Genomic DNA, 16,614 nt, shown 5'->3' with positions numbered 1-16,614 from the left:
GCGCCCTTGCGATCACAGATTGGCAGCCTTGAAGCACCTATCAAGCTGAAAAAGAGTTTGTAGTATGATCACATTGAGTTAATGTTGGAGAAGGGGGGAAAAGTACTGTACAATAGCTGCATACAAGGCATGAAGCCGACGTTGGCGACTCCTGTAGGACATACTGGAACTTTGTTATCGCCTTAAAGATGAGCTTTACAATATCTGTGAACGACAAGGTCTTGGATTTCACCCGGCATATGAAATCGTTCCAGCCGTGACTGTGCCTGTTTTGATACGACGACAAGGGCAGCATAAGGTAGGCTGCCAAGATCTTCACTATCTACTACCTAGGCTGTGTGTGGGGGGTGCGTCGTCTAAGGTACTAGCTTGCCGACTTTCAATGGATGTGTGGGCCTCAATCATCTAAACAAGGAAAAAGCAAGCTGTCTGCCTCTAGTGAGCCGACCTGAGACGCATTCTACTCTGCTTTCACAGGATTGATCATATTTTGCTGCGGTCAGAGCTCTATTTGATTGGGCTATAGCTAGGACTGGAATAGTTTTGGCCCCTGGACCAGTGGAAATTTCAAGATTCTTCTTACACACACAATCAATGTAACAAACGAATGAAATACAACCAAAACATTTCCAGACAGACTAGGAATGAAAGCAGTTGCATCTCCAGGAATTAGTACGAGTACCTAGGTAGGAGGTGCTTCTGGGAGGTGCCGCAGAAGCGGGTACCTACCTAACTTACTTCTTGGTGCCGGGCGAACCTGAGGTCGTAGCTTCCCCCAGGCGCGCGAGAGTGACGCGCAAACGCGAGCAGGGTCGCTTCCGCGCTAGGAACATTGGACCTTAATTACACATTTGGGACTGAGACGTTGGCCGCTCGCTTTCACCTTCTTCACTCCTTCACACTCACTCTCTCCCAGCCTTTCTCTCACCATATTCGCGACCCCGTTGTCTCCGATTAGTGCGGAGAAGAATCGTCCACAAGCCAGAGGGAATTTCACGACCTTTGATTTCTTGCGTAATTTTTTCCTACAATTTTCTTCGCAACTACTCTTTCGTTCGACACACACATAACTGCAATGGCGCCAACCGTCGAGGAACCCAAGAAGCGCGGCCGCGGCAGGCCCCCCAAGGCCGACGGCCAGAAGAAGACGCCCTATGTTCCCACAGGACGCCCTCGCGGCCGCCCAAAAGGCAGTGGAGGCGTGAAGAAGGCGACCGCTGCTCCTAAGCCCACTACCGCCGGCAAGACACGCGGTAGACCCAGGAAGGCCGACGACGCGACCGCGACTACTCCCAAGAAGGCCTCCACGCCCAATAAGGCCACACCAAAATCTGCCGCTGGTGGTCGCCGTGGCCGTCCTCGCAAGTCCGACGCGTCTGAGTCTGCCAAGAAAACCAAGGCCACTAAAGAGGAGTCTCTCGCTGATTCCTCCTCAGGATCCGAAGAGGAAGGTTAGCTTGAGTTTCTCCCTTCAGCCCGCATACGAGTATGAACGTCAGCTCACTAATACGTCAAGAGCAGGAAACTAAGAGAGAAGCCGCGCCAAAGTCGCCCTCCGACGCCGCGGACTATGCCGAAGAGGTGCGTCCCTGGCTGCCATCGAGAATGATACGAGGAATATTCGGCTGACCACGAAATTTTTTATCCACAGTAATACAGCGGACGAAAGGGGGAGAGCTTTTGCTACATGTCGCACGGGATCTTGAGATTTTCGTCTGGCGGACAGCGAAAAACACAAGATGGCGTTGGGGGATCGCTTCCAATTTGTTTAGTGGAATAGGTGTTGATGACGGTCCTGGTCCTCTCCCGCCTGCAGACCGTACGGCACGCGAGACTCTGACCGTTACTGAGATACCATGCTTTTATGCTGAATACGAGACTATTCCGTCTCCAACCTCCTTTGGCTGCTATTGTGAAGGCGTAATCCTTCGTCTTTTGGACAAGGTGGCACTGTTCCACTCATTATTTTTCCTGACTTATTCCACCGTTGTCCCTGTTTCTCACTTTTCTGGACTCAACGCCTTCATTCCTTTTTCCACTCGGCGAATTCGATCGAAAGGTGTTCCTTCAACTTCACAAATTGGTTCTTGAAGTTGTCACCGCACCTCCAGCAAACAAGATCTTTTTTCATGAGATAGCCCTCATGGCCGGGGTGACGTCTGGGATCGTCTGGCGCAAGCGGGAAGTCGGCGACGTCGATCAGGAAGGGGGTATTGAAGGAGTTGTAGTGCTTGCGATGCTTCAAGCACACCGAATACATGTCTCGTGAAAGCACGTGGACGTGTAGGTGGTTCATGCTCGGATGCGCATGTACGCCAGTAATGATTTCCGCGTGCCAATCCCGGCCGTTGGGAAGCTCGGTGCCTGTCGGCTCTGCGCGTCCATCCAGCACGGCTTCTCGCGCCGCCTCCGCCCTGCTTTCCTTTGCAAACTGCCGCTGTAGCTCCTTGGCCACAAGGTCCTTTAGCTTCAAGGCCTCTCTTTGTACAGCCGCTAGGAATTCGGGTTCCTCGAAGGCGTCGAATGGATGGAGGAGGTTGTGCTTGAGGGATCGAGGGAGCAAAAGCGTGTGGACGCTGGCCTTTGGGTAGAGGTCATTAATGGCGACGAACTCGTCATTATGATAGATCACCCGCGAGGCCGGGAAGGAGGACGGGTTTTCGATATACACGCCAAGGCCATCGCGGCTTCTGTAAGAGGGTTTGTTGCGAGAAGCTTTGGTTGGTTCTGAGATCGGCTCGGGCTTGCGCTTTCGCGTCATGAGCTCTGCGACTTGGGCGCGCGAAAGTCAGAATGCAAGCGACATTCTGGAGATATTTCTGAAGGATACCTTACAAGCATTCCGCGGCTTTTCTGGTGTAGCGGCGGTCCCTTGAATCTCATCATGAGTGATGGCGTCTTCGGGGTCCGACTCTGCGCCCGCCATGTTGCTGATGGAATGTCGAAAGCTGAGCGTGGGAGAGGCTGTGCGTTTCGCCCAGAGCCTGTTTTCAATATGCCATTCCTTATCTGTAAATTATTACAATAGCAGCAAGCAGTTTGTGGCTCGACAGCTGTGACTGACGCCCTCGTTGCAAAAAAAAGAAGAAAAAAAAAAGAAGCGGGGGGGGCACTCTACAACAACGAAAGTAGGTGTGCATTAGACGGATTGGAGAGTTGTCTAGACTCTTCAAAGGAGTTCTGGTTCATTGTTGTAGGTGTACCCACAGCGGGGGAGCTACTGGAGGAGCCGTGCCCCTCCATCCAATGCCAACAGCAACGACGTCAAGGTCGCTTAGTGGCCACTGCAAACCGCCTCTGCAACCGCTAACGGCAAGTGGCTTTCTGCAGCTGAGCTCCAACAAGCACCCAACCTAGGTACCTGGGAGATCCACGGGCAAATAAAATTTCCCGATACTTTCAGTGACATCTCACCGAGCTCATTCGACGTCCATTTGATCCGGCTCATACCCAACTGGCCGCTTTCTCGTCTTCTCCGCCAACAGGTCTCTCCATGGCTCAGACTAGCCCTTAGACAACATCTCGATACAGCCACCAAACTATGGCTCCGCCCAAGAAAGGCAAGGGAAAGGACAAGGCCGCTGCACCAATCCCAGCGTCGCAAGCAGCCGCCTCGTCATCCAAAGATGGCTCCAAAGGCAAGAAAACTGGCGGTTTGTCGCTCATGGAACAGGCCGCCGGTCCAGCTGCCAATAAGCCCACCGTCAAACAGATCATCGGCGGGTCGTCATGGACCGGAAAGTTGCCGCAGAACCTCTTCAATGAGTACTGCCAGAAGCAGCAGTGGGAGAAGCCAGTCTATGATATGCGCAAGACCCCTGAGGGATATGCCTGTTTCATCACCCTCAGCGCGAAGGATCCGAAGACTAAGGAACTGATGACCCTGGACTCTTTCAAAATTGCGCCGGATTTCAAGCATCTGCTCACCAGGCCGACTGCCCTAGAGGCACGGCATGCCGCCGCTACGTATGCGCTCTTTAGGGTTTGCAGCATGCAAAACAAGCACATGGTGCTGCCGCCCGACTACAAGTCCATGTGGAAAGACTTCCAGGAAATCAAGAAGCAGGATGTGAAGGATGGCAAAGCATGGATGTACGACGCGGACCCTTTCAAGACTCTGATGGAGAGGAAGGACACCAAGGCTGCGGCGGAGAAGAAGCGCAAGGAGGCAGAGGCAGCCAAGGAGAAGGCAAAGTCTATGCCCGGCGCATCGGGGTTGGCGGGTGCAAATGCTATGAAGGGCTGGGTAACTGCGCCGAAGATCGAGATGGGCAAGCGCTCTCGAACCCAAGTCGAGGCGCTGATTCAAAAGTACGTCGTTTGGAATCCAAACAAGATCCAAATACCAGCGGCTCAGAAGAAGGCGATCGTCGACGAACTCAGCAAGCTAGGCTTCCGACGAAGTCACGTTGAAGAGGCCACGGAGATTTGTAAGGATCGTGAAGAGACGCTCGAGTGGCTATTAATTCACGTTCCAGAGGACGACTTGCCACGATGGGCACTGCCGGAGAGCTATGCGGCAGGTATCTCAGTCGCATCAATGGATCTCAAGAAAGAGGCCGTCATCAAGCGTCTCTCGGAATCGGGCTACGCCCTAGATCTGTGCGCCCGCGTCCTCGAGGAGGCTGGCGGCAGCGAAGGCCGGGCAGCCGAGCTCCTTCAGCTCCGCCTCTTGGGACAAGTGTCAGGAGACGAGCCGCGGTCAACCGCGGAAGAAATTCTTCCTCCAGGTGTCTCGGCGGATGAGCTCTGGGACGACGAAGTTTCTGCGATGGAGTCTTCTTTTGGCGACCACTTCAAGAAAACATCGACGGACATCATTCAAGTAAAGCTTGAAAAGGTCAAGAATGCAGGGAAGCCGGTAGAGGCGGCCGTTAAGGTTCGCAAGACGCCGAATTACCCTGCCCAGCTCAACTTTGCCGTCGTGGCACCACTTCCGGCGCAGATCAAGCTGTCGATAATCAAGCAGACGATTGCTTATCTGGACGACTCCTATTGGGAGGAGCCTATGAAGATTTTTGTTGCCATCGACTGGATTCAGCAAAATATCAACGATATCATTGAACGGCCAGGGAAATTGTTGGATATCTCAGCCGTAGCATCAACGGCTTCTGAGGTACCCAATGAACCTCGGTCGCAGAGAGCCTCGAGCAAATCCCAGAGAGCTCCTAAGCCGATCTCCTGGACGCCCGACGAACGATCACGAGACGACTGGTTGAGAAGAACAGAGGATCCGGCGTGGGAGAAGATGATGTCGAAGCGTCAAAAGTTACCTGCGTGGCAGGTTCGCGAAAAGATCGTCCAGACCGTCGAACACAATCATGTCACCATCATCAGTGGTGAGACTGGTTCTGGGAAGTCAACGCAATCAATGCAGTTCATTCTGGACGACTTGTACAACAGAGGTCTGGGTAAGTGTGTCAACATGCTTGTGACACAGCCCAGGAGAATCTCGGCGCTTGGTCTGGCCGATCGTGTGGCCGAGGAGCGATGCAGCAGAGTTGGAGACGAAATCGGTTACGCTATCCGTGGCGAGAATCGCAGAAGCAACAACACAAAGATCACGTTTGTGACGACTGGTGTGCTACTGAGGAGGTTACAGACTTCCGGCGGGAAGATTGAAGACGTCGCAGCGTCGCTTGCAGATGTCAGTCATATCGTCATTGATGAAGTACACGAGCGTAGTCTTGATACGGACTTCCTTCTCACCATTGTCAGAGAGGTTATGAAGACAAGAAAGAACCTTCTAAAGTTGGTGCTCATGAGTGCCACACTCGATGCCGCATCCTTCAACTACTACTTCACCTCCCAAGGTCTGGATGTGGGCATGGTGGAAATTGCTGGGAGAACATATCCTGTCGATGATTTCTACCTGGACGACATTATCAACATGACGGGTTTCAGGGGTGACATGGTCGATGGTGAAGGCGGACGGAGCGACGCCATGGGCAAGGTGATTCAAAAGCTGGGCCACCGCATCAACTATGACCTTCTGGCAGAGACCGTCCGGGAGATTGACGCGGATCTTTCTCATACGGGCAAGTCGGGTGGAATTCTCATCTTCTTGCCAGGAGTAGCGGAGATCAACAGGGCGTGTGGCGTTCTGAGGTCTTTCTCTTCGCTACATGTTCTGCCTCTGCATGCTTCACTGGAGACCAAGGAGCAGAAACGCGTCTTTGCCAGTCCGCCGCATGGCAAAAGAAAGATTGTGGTTGCCACCAACGTGGCGGAGACTTCCATCACAATTGACGACATCGTTGCCGTTATCGACAGCGGCAAGGTGAAGGAAACCACATACGATCCCGTGAACAACATGAGGAAGTTGGAGGAGAACTGGGCTTCTCGAGCAGCGTGTAAGCAACGGCGTGGTCGTGCTGGCAGAGTCCAAGCTGGCAAGTGCTATAAGTTGTACACCAAGAACCTTGAGCAGCAGATGGCCGAACGGCCGGACCCGGAAATTAGGAGAGTGCCGCTAGAGCAGATGTGTTTGTCCGTACGAGCTATGGGTATGAGGAATGTGGCCGGGTTCCTCTCCCAGTCGCCTACGCCACCCGATAGCACAGCAGTTGATGGCGCGATCAAGCTCTTGCGCAGAATGGGTGCGTTGGATGGAGACGAAATGACCGCACTAGGTCAACAGCTTGCCATGATTCCCACCGATTTAAGATGCGCAAAGCTAATGGTGTACGGTGCCATCTTCGGATGTTTGGATGACTCGGTCACCATTGCGGCCATTCTCAGTACTCGCAGTCCGTTCATGTCGCCTCCGGATAAGCGCGATCAGGCAAAGGACGCGCGTATGAAGTTTTCAAATGGGGACGGCGACTTGCTCACCGACCTCGAAGCCTTTAAGCAGTGGGACGAGATGCGAGGCGACGGGATGGGACAGAGGCAACTACGCAACTTTTGCGACGACAATTTTCTCTCGTGGCTCACACTGAATGATATATCGGCAACGCGAATGCAATACTATTCTGCCCTCGCAGAAATCGGTATCGTCGAGACTAATAAGTCCGCCGCCACCCAGAGCCAGAGCAAATCCGGCATGACCCTTCTCCGTGCGATCACGGCTTCAGCATTCAATCCGCAAATTGCGCGAATCCAGTATCCTGACAAGAAGTTTACGAGCACGGTCTCTGGCACAAAGGAGTTGGATCCGGAGGCACGATTGATCAAGTATTTCGCCCAGGAGCAAGGCAGAGTGTTTGTGCACCCCAGCAGTACGCTCTTTGGTAGTCAGGGGTTCACTGGCAACGCTTCGTTCATGTCGTATTTTACCATGATTTCCACCAGCAAAACCTTCATTCGAGACCTGACACGTAAGTTCCTGTTTGATTTCATGAAGGTGGAAATAGGCGTGCTAATATCAAGTAGCTTTCAACGCCTACACTTTGCTATTGTTCTCTGGCGCTATCAATCTAGATACGCTGGGAAGAGGACTAGTGGTTGATGAGTGGGTGCGCCTTCGAGGCTGGGCACGGTTGGGAGTTTTGGTATCGAGACTCAGGGGCATGGTCGATGACGTTATTGCAATGAAGATTGAGAACCCCGGGCTGGATCTCACAAACAACGAAGTGATTAAGCTGGTTGCAAAGCTGATAGAGCTGGACGGACTAGACGCATGATAGAAGGGTGGCACTTGTGGATTACGTTGGCGCAATATCGAGGCAAAAATAGAGAGAGCACGCAAAACACGTCATTATGTTCCATTTGTTTCTTCGAGTAATCAGGCAAGCAGACGCGGACACAAGTGGGCAAAGCAGTAGGATACTAGTCAACATATACGACCTAGCCGAAGCAAGGACGCGTACATTGATGGGCCGCGTAAGTCATTACCCAGGCTCTACGTCCTATCGTAACTGCCCCATCTTGGGAACTCTTCATTTGCCGTGATGAGACAAGGTAGTTGTCTGGAATACGGGGAATTACAAACGTCTCGGGTTCGGTCTGGTCTGAAACTGAAAGATTTCTGCTGCAACCCCACTTGCGGGTGGCTCACTATCCTAAGGTCCCTTAGCCATTCGGCAGTCATTGACATCACACATATTGCTTTGGCAGGCTCAAAGACTTAGCTGCCCATGGATATTAGCACTTGACATGATTACCTCCCAAGCGAGGTATGGCTGTCAATGGGAGATAAAACATGCAAGGGGATATGAACAATGGGGTCGGCTGCGTATGCCCGGAATGGATAGGTGCATACGGATAGAGTTCGCGGTGATCGGCGGCCGGGGTTGCGGGGGCCGGGGTGGGACGCGGGGTAGGTAGCTTGCTCGGCACCTAGGTGCAACGACCTCGCCCCAAAATCTGCAACGGACTCTGCGCAACAAACTTAGCTTGTGCACAATCCCTCTCAACAGGGCCCGGCTGCTCCAACCCTACATGCCTCCGGACTTCAACCTGCTCAACGACCGGTACATTCCCCGACATTTCTGTTCCGGATGGCTTCGACTGGTCAGCTATACCAGTAGTAGACTTCTCCATCATTTTCCCTTTTGTCGATCTTACGTTTGTTGTGCCGGCTAAGACGCGGTAATGAGGTCCACGACACCGCCCTCGAAATGGGCCTCCCTTTTCTCGATGCTGGCGCCGCGCATAGTCCTGGCGGTACTGCGGCCTCCGTTCATCGATCCGAATAGTCTTCCTGATACGCCGGTCTTCAAGGGACCTTGGGGAAAATATATCAAAGCACCAACGGACAAGACCCGTATCGTTCCGCATCGTATATGGGAAGTGGAGGGGAACGTTACGACGTCGGAGCTGGAGGCTTTGGAGGTCGGCGTCGAAGCAGGACATACGTTTCAACATGGCATCACTATTGGACCAGGCGGGATGTTGACGCTGGAATTTGAGGAGAACATTGCTGGACGGTACCGTGCAGGCTGTCTTCACCCTAGAGCGCTTATACCTGGCTAACTATTGCTACTTAATAGTGTATGCTTTGATGTATCGTCCTCCGGAAACGAACCCGAGATCTCCTTAGCGCACTCCGAATCTTCACTGTATGCCGGTCCGCAGCCGGATACCACAACTGAGAAGCTAGATAGAGACCTGCCGCTACACTTCGAATTCAGTAATAAGACTGGCACAGTCTGCGTGGGCAAGGACTTCATACGAGGGGGCTTCAAGTACCTTACGTTGACGATGCCGGAATACCCTGTCTTGACAGATGATCGTGTCGTTGAGTTATCCCTGCCACAGGGCCAGGCAGTATTAGGAGACGACGAGAAACAAGTGCCACTCGGAGAAGCCGACAGAGACCCATACAAGAAGCCGTGGGTCACACTCAAGGGCCTCTGGGTAAACTGCACCGCCTTTCCCTCGCAGTCCAACGGCCGCGCGTATTCGGGCTACTTCCACAGCTCAAGTGATATGCTCAATCGCATCTGGTACGCCGGCGCATACACCCTTCAATTATCGACTATCGACCCTCGAGAAGGCTCTGCCATCATTGACTACAACCGCGACTGGGACCACAACGAGTCGCCGACAGGTTCTTGGTACTCCAACTTCACAGTCGCAAATGGCACGGCCGTCACGACTGATGGTGCAAAGCGTGATCGCGTTGTTTGGCCCGGCGATATGTTCATTGCCGTGCCCGGTATTTCTGTCAGCACCTACGACATGGTAGCTGTACGTAATGCCCTCGATGTACTGTTTGACCATCAGTACTCAGACGGATCGTTACCATGGGCCGGTCCTCCTTTAGGCCTACATGGCGAGTTCAGCGACACATACCACCTACACACTCTGCTGGGCGCTTACAACTACGTCAAGTACTCCGGCGACTTGGACTGGCTAGCGACACGCTGGTCGGCCTACGTCAAGGCTCTCAACGCCAGCATCGACAAAGTTGACCACACTGGCCTCCTCCATGTCACCAGCGCCGCTGACTGGCTGCGCCCAGGGATGACGGGCCATAACCTCGAAGCCAGCGCCATTCTCAGCGCCGTCTTGGAAAAGAGCATGAAACTAGCAGAGTGGCTTCACGACGACAGCCCCGCGGCACGTCCACGTGGGGTATGGTCGGGCGTGCGCCGCTCTCTCAACGCCGGCATCCAACAACTCTTTTGTGAAGATACGGGTCTGTACTCGGACAACATTGGCAGACGCGGTTGTCGCGGCCCTGAACACACTGACCCTCAAGACGGCAACAGCTGGGCTCTTATCTCCGGTGCGACACCGCGCTCCCGGCGGGCCGTCGTCTCCGAGAAATTACGATCCCGCTGGGGCAAGTACGGCGCGCCCGCGGTTGAATTCCCCAACGTCATATCGCCCTTTGTCTCCTCCTTTGAGCTCCTCGCCCATGCGGCGGCTGACGAGCACGACGCGGCCGTCGAGCTGATGCTTCTCGAGTGGTCCTACCTCCTTGACGGGCCGGGCTTCACGAACAGTACGCTGGCTGAGGGTTTCATGGTCGACGGCGGCTTGCAGTACCCAGCCTATAGGTCCGCAGCCCGTAACTCTCACTGCCACGGCTGGTCATCGGGCCCCACGAGCGCCCTCACCTCGGAGATTCTGGGGATCCAGCTCCTCGCCCCTGCCGGTGCAGAATGGACCGTTCGCCCGCACCTGACAAAGTGGCTCAGCTTCGCGAGAGGAGGGTTTGCGACGACCAAGGGCGCCTTCGAAGTCAAGCTCACACGTGTCGTAACGTCGACCTCGTCCACGGCAAAGAACCAGCAGAAGCGACGGAGGGGCCAGACCATTGAGATCACCGCCCCGGGATTCACCAATGGGACGTTCGAGTGGAGCTCTTCCTCGCTCAAGGTTGACGTTGAGGGTGGCAAGACGATAGCGTGGATCGCATGGGACGACGATGGGTCGGGCGTCATCGTGGAGCAGCTCGACGTGGCATTGGGCAGGATCGAGGCGTCTAGTGAGGACGAGTGGCACCGTCAGAGCTTCATCTACCGCGACGATACCCGGCTAGTCTATGATGAATCATGGACGCCGCCGCAGATGGCCCAGAGAAAGGCCGGAGTTGTTGACTGGGATGCGCTGGAAGCAAACTACGCCAAGCCCCTGCATGAGATGTTTTAAGATTTTGGGCATGCTGTACAAGTACGTTTGTCTTTTATCTTGCGGGCAACCCCCCTATCTGTATCATGTTGGACTTGACGAGGGGCGGTTGAGACGGACGGACTTGATGTGTGTATGAATTGGGAAGTCGGCAAGGTCACTGGCGTTTCTGTACAGTATCTGTGGCTTTTTTCCTGATGCCGATAGGTTTGATTATTTTTCATCCAACTTGCCCTTTTGCGGAATGAGTGACGCGGATGCAAGCAAGCACTGCTTCTTCCCCGAACATGACAAGATCCGACCCAAACTCCAATCCACCTCAATGAGTGTGAAATTTCTTTTCCCCGTCCAAATCCAATTTACTATCCGACCTTGAAAGATTGACCAGTCTCAGAATAGCATTCCCACGCTCTTGCTACATTCTAAAAGGAATGGAGGGTATCGACATACTTTTCGACTCTTTAAGGAAATCCCAAACCCTGAAAACATAACCGCAAGAAAGATTGTGATGCTACAATTATGTCTTCCCACTTAGTAGAGCAACTCGCCGCTTTCCGCCATGCGGGAGAACTTGTCATCAGGATCGACAAACTGGTAGTCTTCGCCACGAACGACGCGATCGACCTCCTCTCTGACGAAGGGGAACACATCCTTCCACGCGTTGCGGCCCATCCAGCAGTCGAGATGTCCGTACCCGGGGACGACGCGACGACGGTATTGAAGCCCGCCCTGGCCATGTCCACCGTGCGAGCCAAAAGTATCGCATAGGATTTCATACGTTCGCTCCGTCGCCTCAGGCGTGAGCACGGCGTTATCCCTGCCCACGAAGAGCATGACAGGGACGCCCTTGAGCCTGCGAATGTTCTCCGTCGTCGTGAGAGGGCGGAAGAGCGGGCCGTTGGTCATGACGTGGCCCTCGTACCCTTGCTTCATGAGGAGCTGCAGCTGCGTCATGTTGACGCCGCCAAAGAAGCGGTCAATCTGCCTGTGCGTCGCCTCGTTGAGGTTGTTGTGATTCCAGCAGCGGCCGAAGACGAGGGTGCAGCGGTGACAGCTGGCATTATTGCAGATCTCCTTGCGCTCTTCGGGGTACAGCCTCAGCGCCTCGTTGAGAGCGCGTTGGAGGAAGCTGTCGTCCTTGGCCGTGCTGCAGGAGAACCAGTTTCCGAGGACCATCTTGTACATCTTGTCGAGGGGGATGGGGCCCAGCATGACCTTGGCCATGTTGAGGGGGGCCCAGATCGGGTTCATGAAGACCTGGCTGCCGGTGATGCCATGGACCCAACTCGAGGGGATGGTGCCGTCCAAAAGACCGGTAGAGAAGGCAACGCTGCCCATGCAATGGGCGATGCAGTAGACCTTGTTCTCCTTGGAGTTGCCCTCGGCGTATTTGTCGCGGATATACTCCAGGCAGGCTTGCAAATCCAGGCGGGCATCGTAGGTCGTCCAGTTGTTCTGAGCGACCATGAGTTGGCCGATGCGGTGAACAGCAATGAAAACGCGGTAGCCGGCGCGGGTGAAGTAGTTCACCGCGTTATACTTGATTGTGGGTAATGCGTAGATCTGATGATCGACCGCGGCACCAGGAATCATGAAGAGGTTCTTGGTCTCAATGCTCGGGTTGGTTGGCTCCCACATGTGCATTCGCGTCTTGACACCATCATGGGCCACAATGACGAAGGATGCCTTGGGAGGAGTGTCATTGACGTAGCCGTTGTAGGTGACACTGGGATATTGTAGGGGAGTGAAGGGCGCCATGAAGAGGGAGAGCGACTTGCGAGTGAAGTAGGTGAGGAAGCTCGCCGCGCTGTAGGCCTTTTTGATGAGACTGCTTCCCGTAGGAGTCATGGTCATGATCTGAGAGACAAAGTCGGCAAGCTGGATGTGCATGATGCCCTTGGCGACGACCTTCCCGCGGCGCCACGGCTCGTCACAGTTATGAATGGCCTCCAAGTCGCGACTGGGCTCGGTGATGGTAACATAGAGGGTGCTCGTTGCCTTCCAGAACTGCCAGGGGGCCAGTGCGACGGAAGAATCAACGACTTTGTATCCATGGAAGTGATACTTCTCGCCGTGAATTCCCCGAAGGTCAAAATCGTACGTCATGTTACGAGTCCCCGGTGCCTTCTGGTCCAGGATGAAGAGATTAAAGTCACCTCTCTGAACCATGAAAGGAGAACCGCGAAGAGAGGGGCAGACGAAAGTCCCGGTCAGCATGGCTGAATGGTCGGGCTCCTTGATCATGGACTTCGTGTTGAAAGCCTGCACACTGAGGAAGAATCTGGCGCTTTCGCAAAGGCTCTTGGCTGCTCGGTAGGCCAGCTCATAAGTGGCCCGCTTGTCGGTCACTAGCCCATCATCGCGGTGGACAAAACCAGACATAACTTCGGTGAAGCCAAATCCTCCGGCCTTGGACTGGTCGGCGTGGCGAATGAGTGAGCTTGCCTCGTCAATTCTCTTAGTCTCGTTTTCCGTCTCCGCAGTGTCGTGGGGCTCTTTCGGCGCAAACTGAGGCTCCCCAAAGAGGTCCAATATACCGTTCTTGTTGGGGTGAATCTTGAGGTCTTTCCTGCGGATATATGCGTGGACAGAACGCTCAGCTAGGGCTGTAATTGTGGCGAAGGGGTTGACACCAATGGCACCAGGAATGACGGAGGCATCGGTGATGATGAACCCAGGATGCGTCTCGTCATCATCTCCTGCGAATACCTCGCCAACATCGTTGGTAACACCGGTAGCTCCAGTATCATCGCGGGCCATGCAAGCTCCACTGCAAAATATTGTTAAAATACCTCGTAATTCACGGATGATTCAAGATCAAACTTACCCGATAGGATGAACGGTGACTTGCTGACCTCCCATCAAGGCATGGAAAGGGTTATTGACAAAAGTTCCGCCCATAGCCTGTGTGGCCTTGGCCAGCAGGTCGTTGAGTTTGCGGACATGATCGCTGCGGCCAACCCCGAGAAACTCCAGAACTGGCTTGTCGTCCTTGAGGGTGAGCATCGCTTGGCTACTGTCATGGGACATGACTAGGTAGACCTGAGTATTATCCATAGATCCACCTTGGCGATACGCGCCGAACAGATGGCTCGAGTATCTAGCGAATGCAGAGCGAACCTTTTCCTGGAACGGTTCTCCAGTGGCTTCAATGCTGCCAGGCATCATCTCCAGAAGTGTCTGGAGGAACGGCGTTAAAGAACGAGGAATTGCGCCCTCTTGGATGACATATCCATCGAGCGGGTTCTCGTGCCCTTCTCGATCATCAATAACAGAGTTGATGGTGGGTCCGATGGGGTTATACGGGTTCGGGAAGGGCTTTCCGATTGCGTTCGCTTCTTCATCCATATTGTACCTGAGATGATGGTCAGTCGCATGATTCTCATAGTAGTAGGATCCAAACATACCCAAAGCCTAACATGTCGCCGTTGCCGCTCATGTTCTCGCCGACGCGGGGACTCAGTGGCAACCCCATCTCTTTGCTACGGAGGAGGATCTCAGTGCTACCGATAGCACCGGCACCAAGGAAGACGCACTCCTTGGCATGCACCCACATCAAGTCTCCGTGGAGATTGGCCTTGAAGTGACCTCGGTTACGGCCATGCCAGGCGAAGAAAATGAGGTAGCCACCAATGCGCGGATCAGCCTTTTTGATGAACCGGACCTCGCTCTCGCAGAACATTTCTGCGCCCCAGTTCCAGGCATCGGCCAAGTAAGTCACTAATGTAGTTGTTTTGGAGCCATCATTGACACCAGTACAGTCCTGGCCGGTCAGGGCTGACGGCGACATTTCCACACCAGTACTATTGGGACCATTGCGGAATCTGGTTGTTTGAGGGACCATCTTGAACTTGCTAGACATGCCAAGAGCGGCCGCCTGCTTCTTGAAGAGGTTAACTTTGGGGAGTTCGGGCCAGTCGTCTGGGTATTCAGTAGGTTCAAGAACATCCCTGGCTCTCTGGTAGACTGAGAAAATGCGTGTCAGCGATGTTTGCTAAAGCTCATACACTGTAATAGGGCGGATGACTGACACTTCTTCAGACTTCCCGGGTTTTCTCTGATGGCCTTGGGCCATATTGGCATAGACAATGTGGCCTCATTTGCTTCCAGGAAGACGTTAGCGTTCATCAGACTCGTGCCACCCAGGCCTGTCATCAGTCAGCAACAGGTTTCCAAATGAAGTTTTTGCAAAGGAAGAAATTACCGTTGCCGACAAGGGCGTTCAATCCCTTTCCGAAGATCAAGTGGTACATGCCGGTCGGGTCACCCTTTTCGACAGTTGTACTGGGGAGCCAACCAGGGGCGAACTCGCCGGAAACGTGAACCTCGTCAAAGGCATCGAGAACACCCGTAGGATATTCACCAGGCCATTTCTCCTGCCCCCGCTCCAGTACACAGACAGACTGGCGCTTGCCGTTAGCATCCTGACAGCGGGCGAGGCGGGACGCGGCAACAGCACCGCCGTACCCTGAACCAATGACAACGCAGTCATAGCTGCTGCGCATCAGTTCAACCGGCTTGGATATGCGAGGATATTGCCTGCGAGCGTCGTCGGCATATGTGCGGATGTTGGCATAGCTCCTGGATCTAGGGGCGTTGTCCTCTTGATGGATACCGAATGTCGGGATCCTGTGAGATTTGCTATATCTGATACCGTTGGATGGAGGTTCCTCTTGATAAGATCGAGACGACGATGTTTGCGGGCGTGAATCTATAGAGGCAGGCGAAAAGCCGTTATATCTGGGGGTGGAGCCGTTGTGGCCGTTTTGACCATTGGTGGTACCATTGCTATCCAAGTGGTATCCATTGGCCGTGGTCACATTGATATGGCTCGGACCGGACTCAGCGCCGTTCTTAAGGCTACCTGTAGTTGCCATTGGAGCCATATATGTGGCGCTTCTAGCGCTAGGAAAACAAAGCGTTGTTGGTAGTTGAATATACAACACTCAAAAGTAAAGTGAATGGGTAGATCCGATGATCCTCAGAGCAACTTGCTGATGAGGAAACTGCTGTCAAGATACCGGGTTGACGTGGTTGTTGGGTGGTTATGGACTGAGGATGAGAGGGATTCACGAGGCTCTATATAGGAGAAGAAATGGGAGAATTATATACGCGCTTCAAGGCTGAGAAGACGAATGCGGATGATGAGTGCAGAACGGAAGGCGGAAGAGAGAAATGGGCTTCACAGAGAAGATGTGAGAATGCTTCGCTGGGGGGTCCATGGCGGACCAAGCAGAGGGAGATGCGCCGCTGCGAACTATTCCTAGCAAGAAATCCCACACTAGCATATGTAGATACCTAAACAGAGAACCCACCCCAGTCAGACCAGGAGGGAGCACCACCTTGGGATGACCGGGGTACTGGGAACATCCTTGCCGACAGGCACATGGGGATACTAGGTGCATTGGGTGCGCTGCGCTACGAACGAACGAGCTCGTCAAGTCGGCAAGGAACAGTGCCGGATCCGTCATCGCAAGCAAGTGCGCAGGGGATGCTGCGCAAAATAAGAGATGACCGTTGGTCTCGAGCCGGAGCCAGACCAACACGAACGGCAGTAGAGAATGGATTGGCAGCGTGTGGATTTCGGTGACT

General features: G+C 53.9%; 6 protein-coding genes across 6 annotated transcripts; 3 read left to right on the top strand and 3 right to left on the bottom strand.

Annotated features, from left to right (window-relative positions):
• Positions 1–1,075: 1,075 nt before the first annotated feature.
• CORC01_11527 (AT hook domain-containing protein) lies at positions 1,076–1,629 on the top strand (the record flags this gene model as incomplete). Its single annotated transcript, XM_022623151.1, has 2 exons — positions 1,076–1,451; positions 1,517–1,629. The coding sequence occupies 2 exons, from the start codon at positions 1,076–1,078 to the stop codon at positions 1,627–1,629; spliced, it is 489 nt and encodes a 162-aa protein (XP_022470376.1).
• A 394-nt stretch (positions 1,630–2,023) lies between these two features.
• On the bottom strand, positions 2,024–2,926 carry CORC01_11526 (HIT domain-containing protein; the record flags this gene model as incomplete). Its single annotated transcript, XM_022623150.1, has 2 exons — positions 2,024–2,772; positions 2,836–2,926. The coding sequence occupies 2 exons, from the start codon at positions 2,924–2,926 to the stop codon at positions 2,024–2,026; spliced, it is 840 nt and encodes a 279-aa protein (XP_022470375.1).
• A 615-nt stretch (positions 2,927–3,541) lies between these two features.
• On the top strand, positions 3,542–7,625 carry CORC01_11525 (helicase associated domain-containing protein; the record flags this gene model as incomplete). The annotated part of the gene is made up of 2 exons (XM_022623149.1): positions 3,542–7,319; positions 7,375–7,625. The coding sequence occupies 2 exons, from the start codon at positions 3,542–3,544 to the stop codon at positions 7,623–7,625; spliced, it is 4,029 nt and encodes a 1,342-aa protein (XP_022470374.1).
• A 910-nt stretch (positions 7,626–8,535) lies between these two features.
• CORC01_11524 (uncharacterized protein) lies at positions 8,536–11,043 on the top strand (the record flags this gene model as incomplete). The annotated part of the gene is made up of 2 exons (XM_022623148.1): positions 8,536–8,870; positions 8,934–11,043. 2 exons carry the CDS (start codon positions 8,536–8,538, stop codon positions 11,041–11,043), a joined length of 2,445 nt encoding a protein of 814 aa, XP_022470373.1.
• A 510-nt stretch (positions 11,044–11,553) lies between these two features.
• Positions 11,554–15,899, bottom strand: CORC01_11523 (glucose-methanol-choline oxidoreductase; the record flags this gene model as incomplete). Its single annotated transcript, XM_022623147.1, has 5 exons — positions 11,554–13,792; positions 13,850–14,377; positions 14,430–14,988; positions 15,054–15,170; positions 15,227–15,899. 5 exons carry the CDS (start codon positions 15,897–15,899, stop codon positions 11,554–11,556), a joined length of 4,116 nt encoding a protein of 1,371 aa, XP_022470372.1.
• A 240-nt stretch (positions 15,900–16,139) lies between these two features.
• On the bottom strand, positions 16,140–16,493 carry CORC01_11522 (uncharacterized protein; the record flags this gene model as incomplete). The annotated part of the gene is made up of 1 exon (XM_022623146.1): positions 16,140–16,493. One exon carries the CDS (start codon positions 16,491–16,493, stop codon positions 16,140–16,142), a length of 354 nt encoding a protein of 117 aa, XP_022470371.1.
• Positions 16,494–16,614: the final 121 nt, after the last annotated feature.

The sequence above is a fragment of the Colletotrichum orchidophilum genome (assembly GCF_001831195.1).
Source record: "Colletotrichum orchidophilum strain IMI 309357 chromosome Unknown Scaffold_126.1, whole genome shotgun sequence".
In the NCBI taxonomy this organism is placed as follows: Eukaryota; Fungi; Ascomycota; class Sordariomycetes; order Glomerellales; family Glomerellaceae; genus Colletotrichum; species Colletotrichum orchidophilum.
Note: the sequence above shows the minus strand (reverse complement) of the source record. Positions and strands in the feature narration are given on the sequence as shown.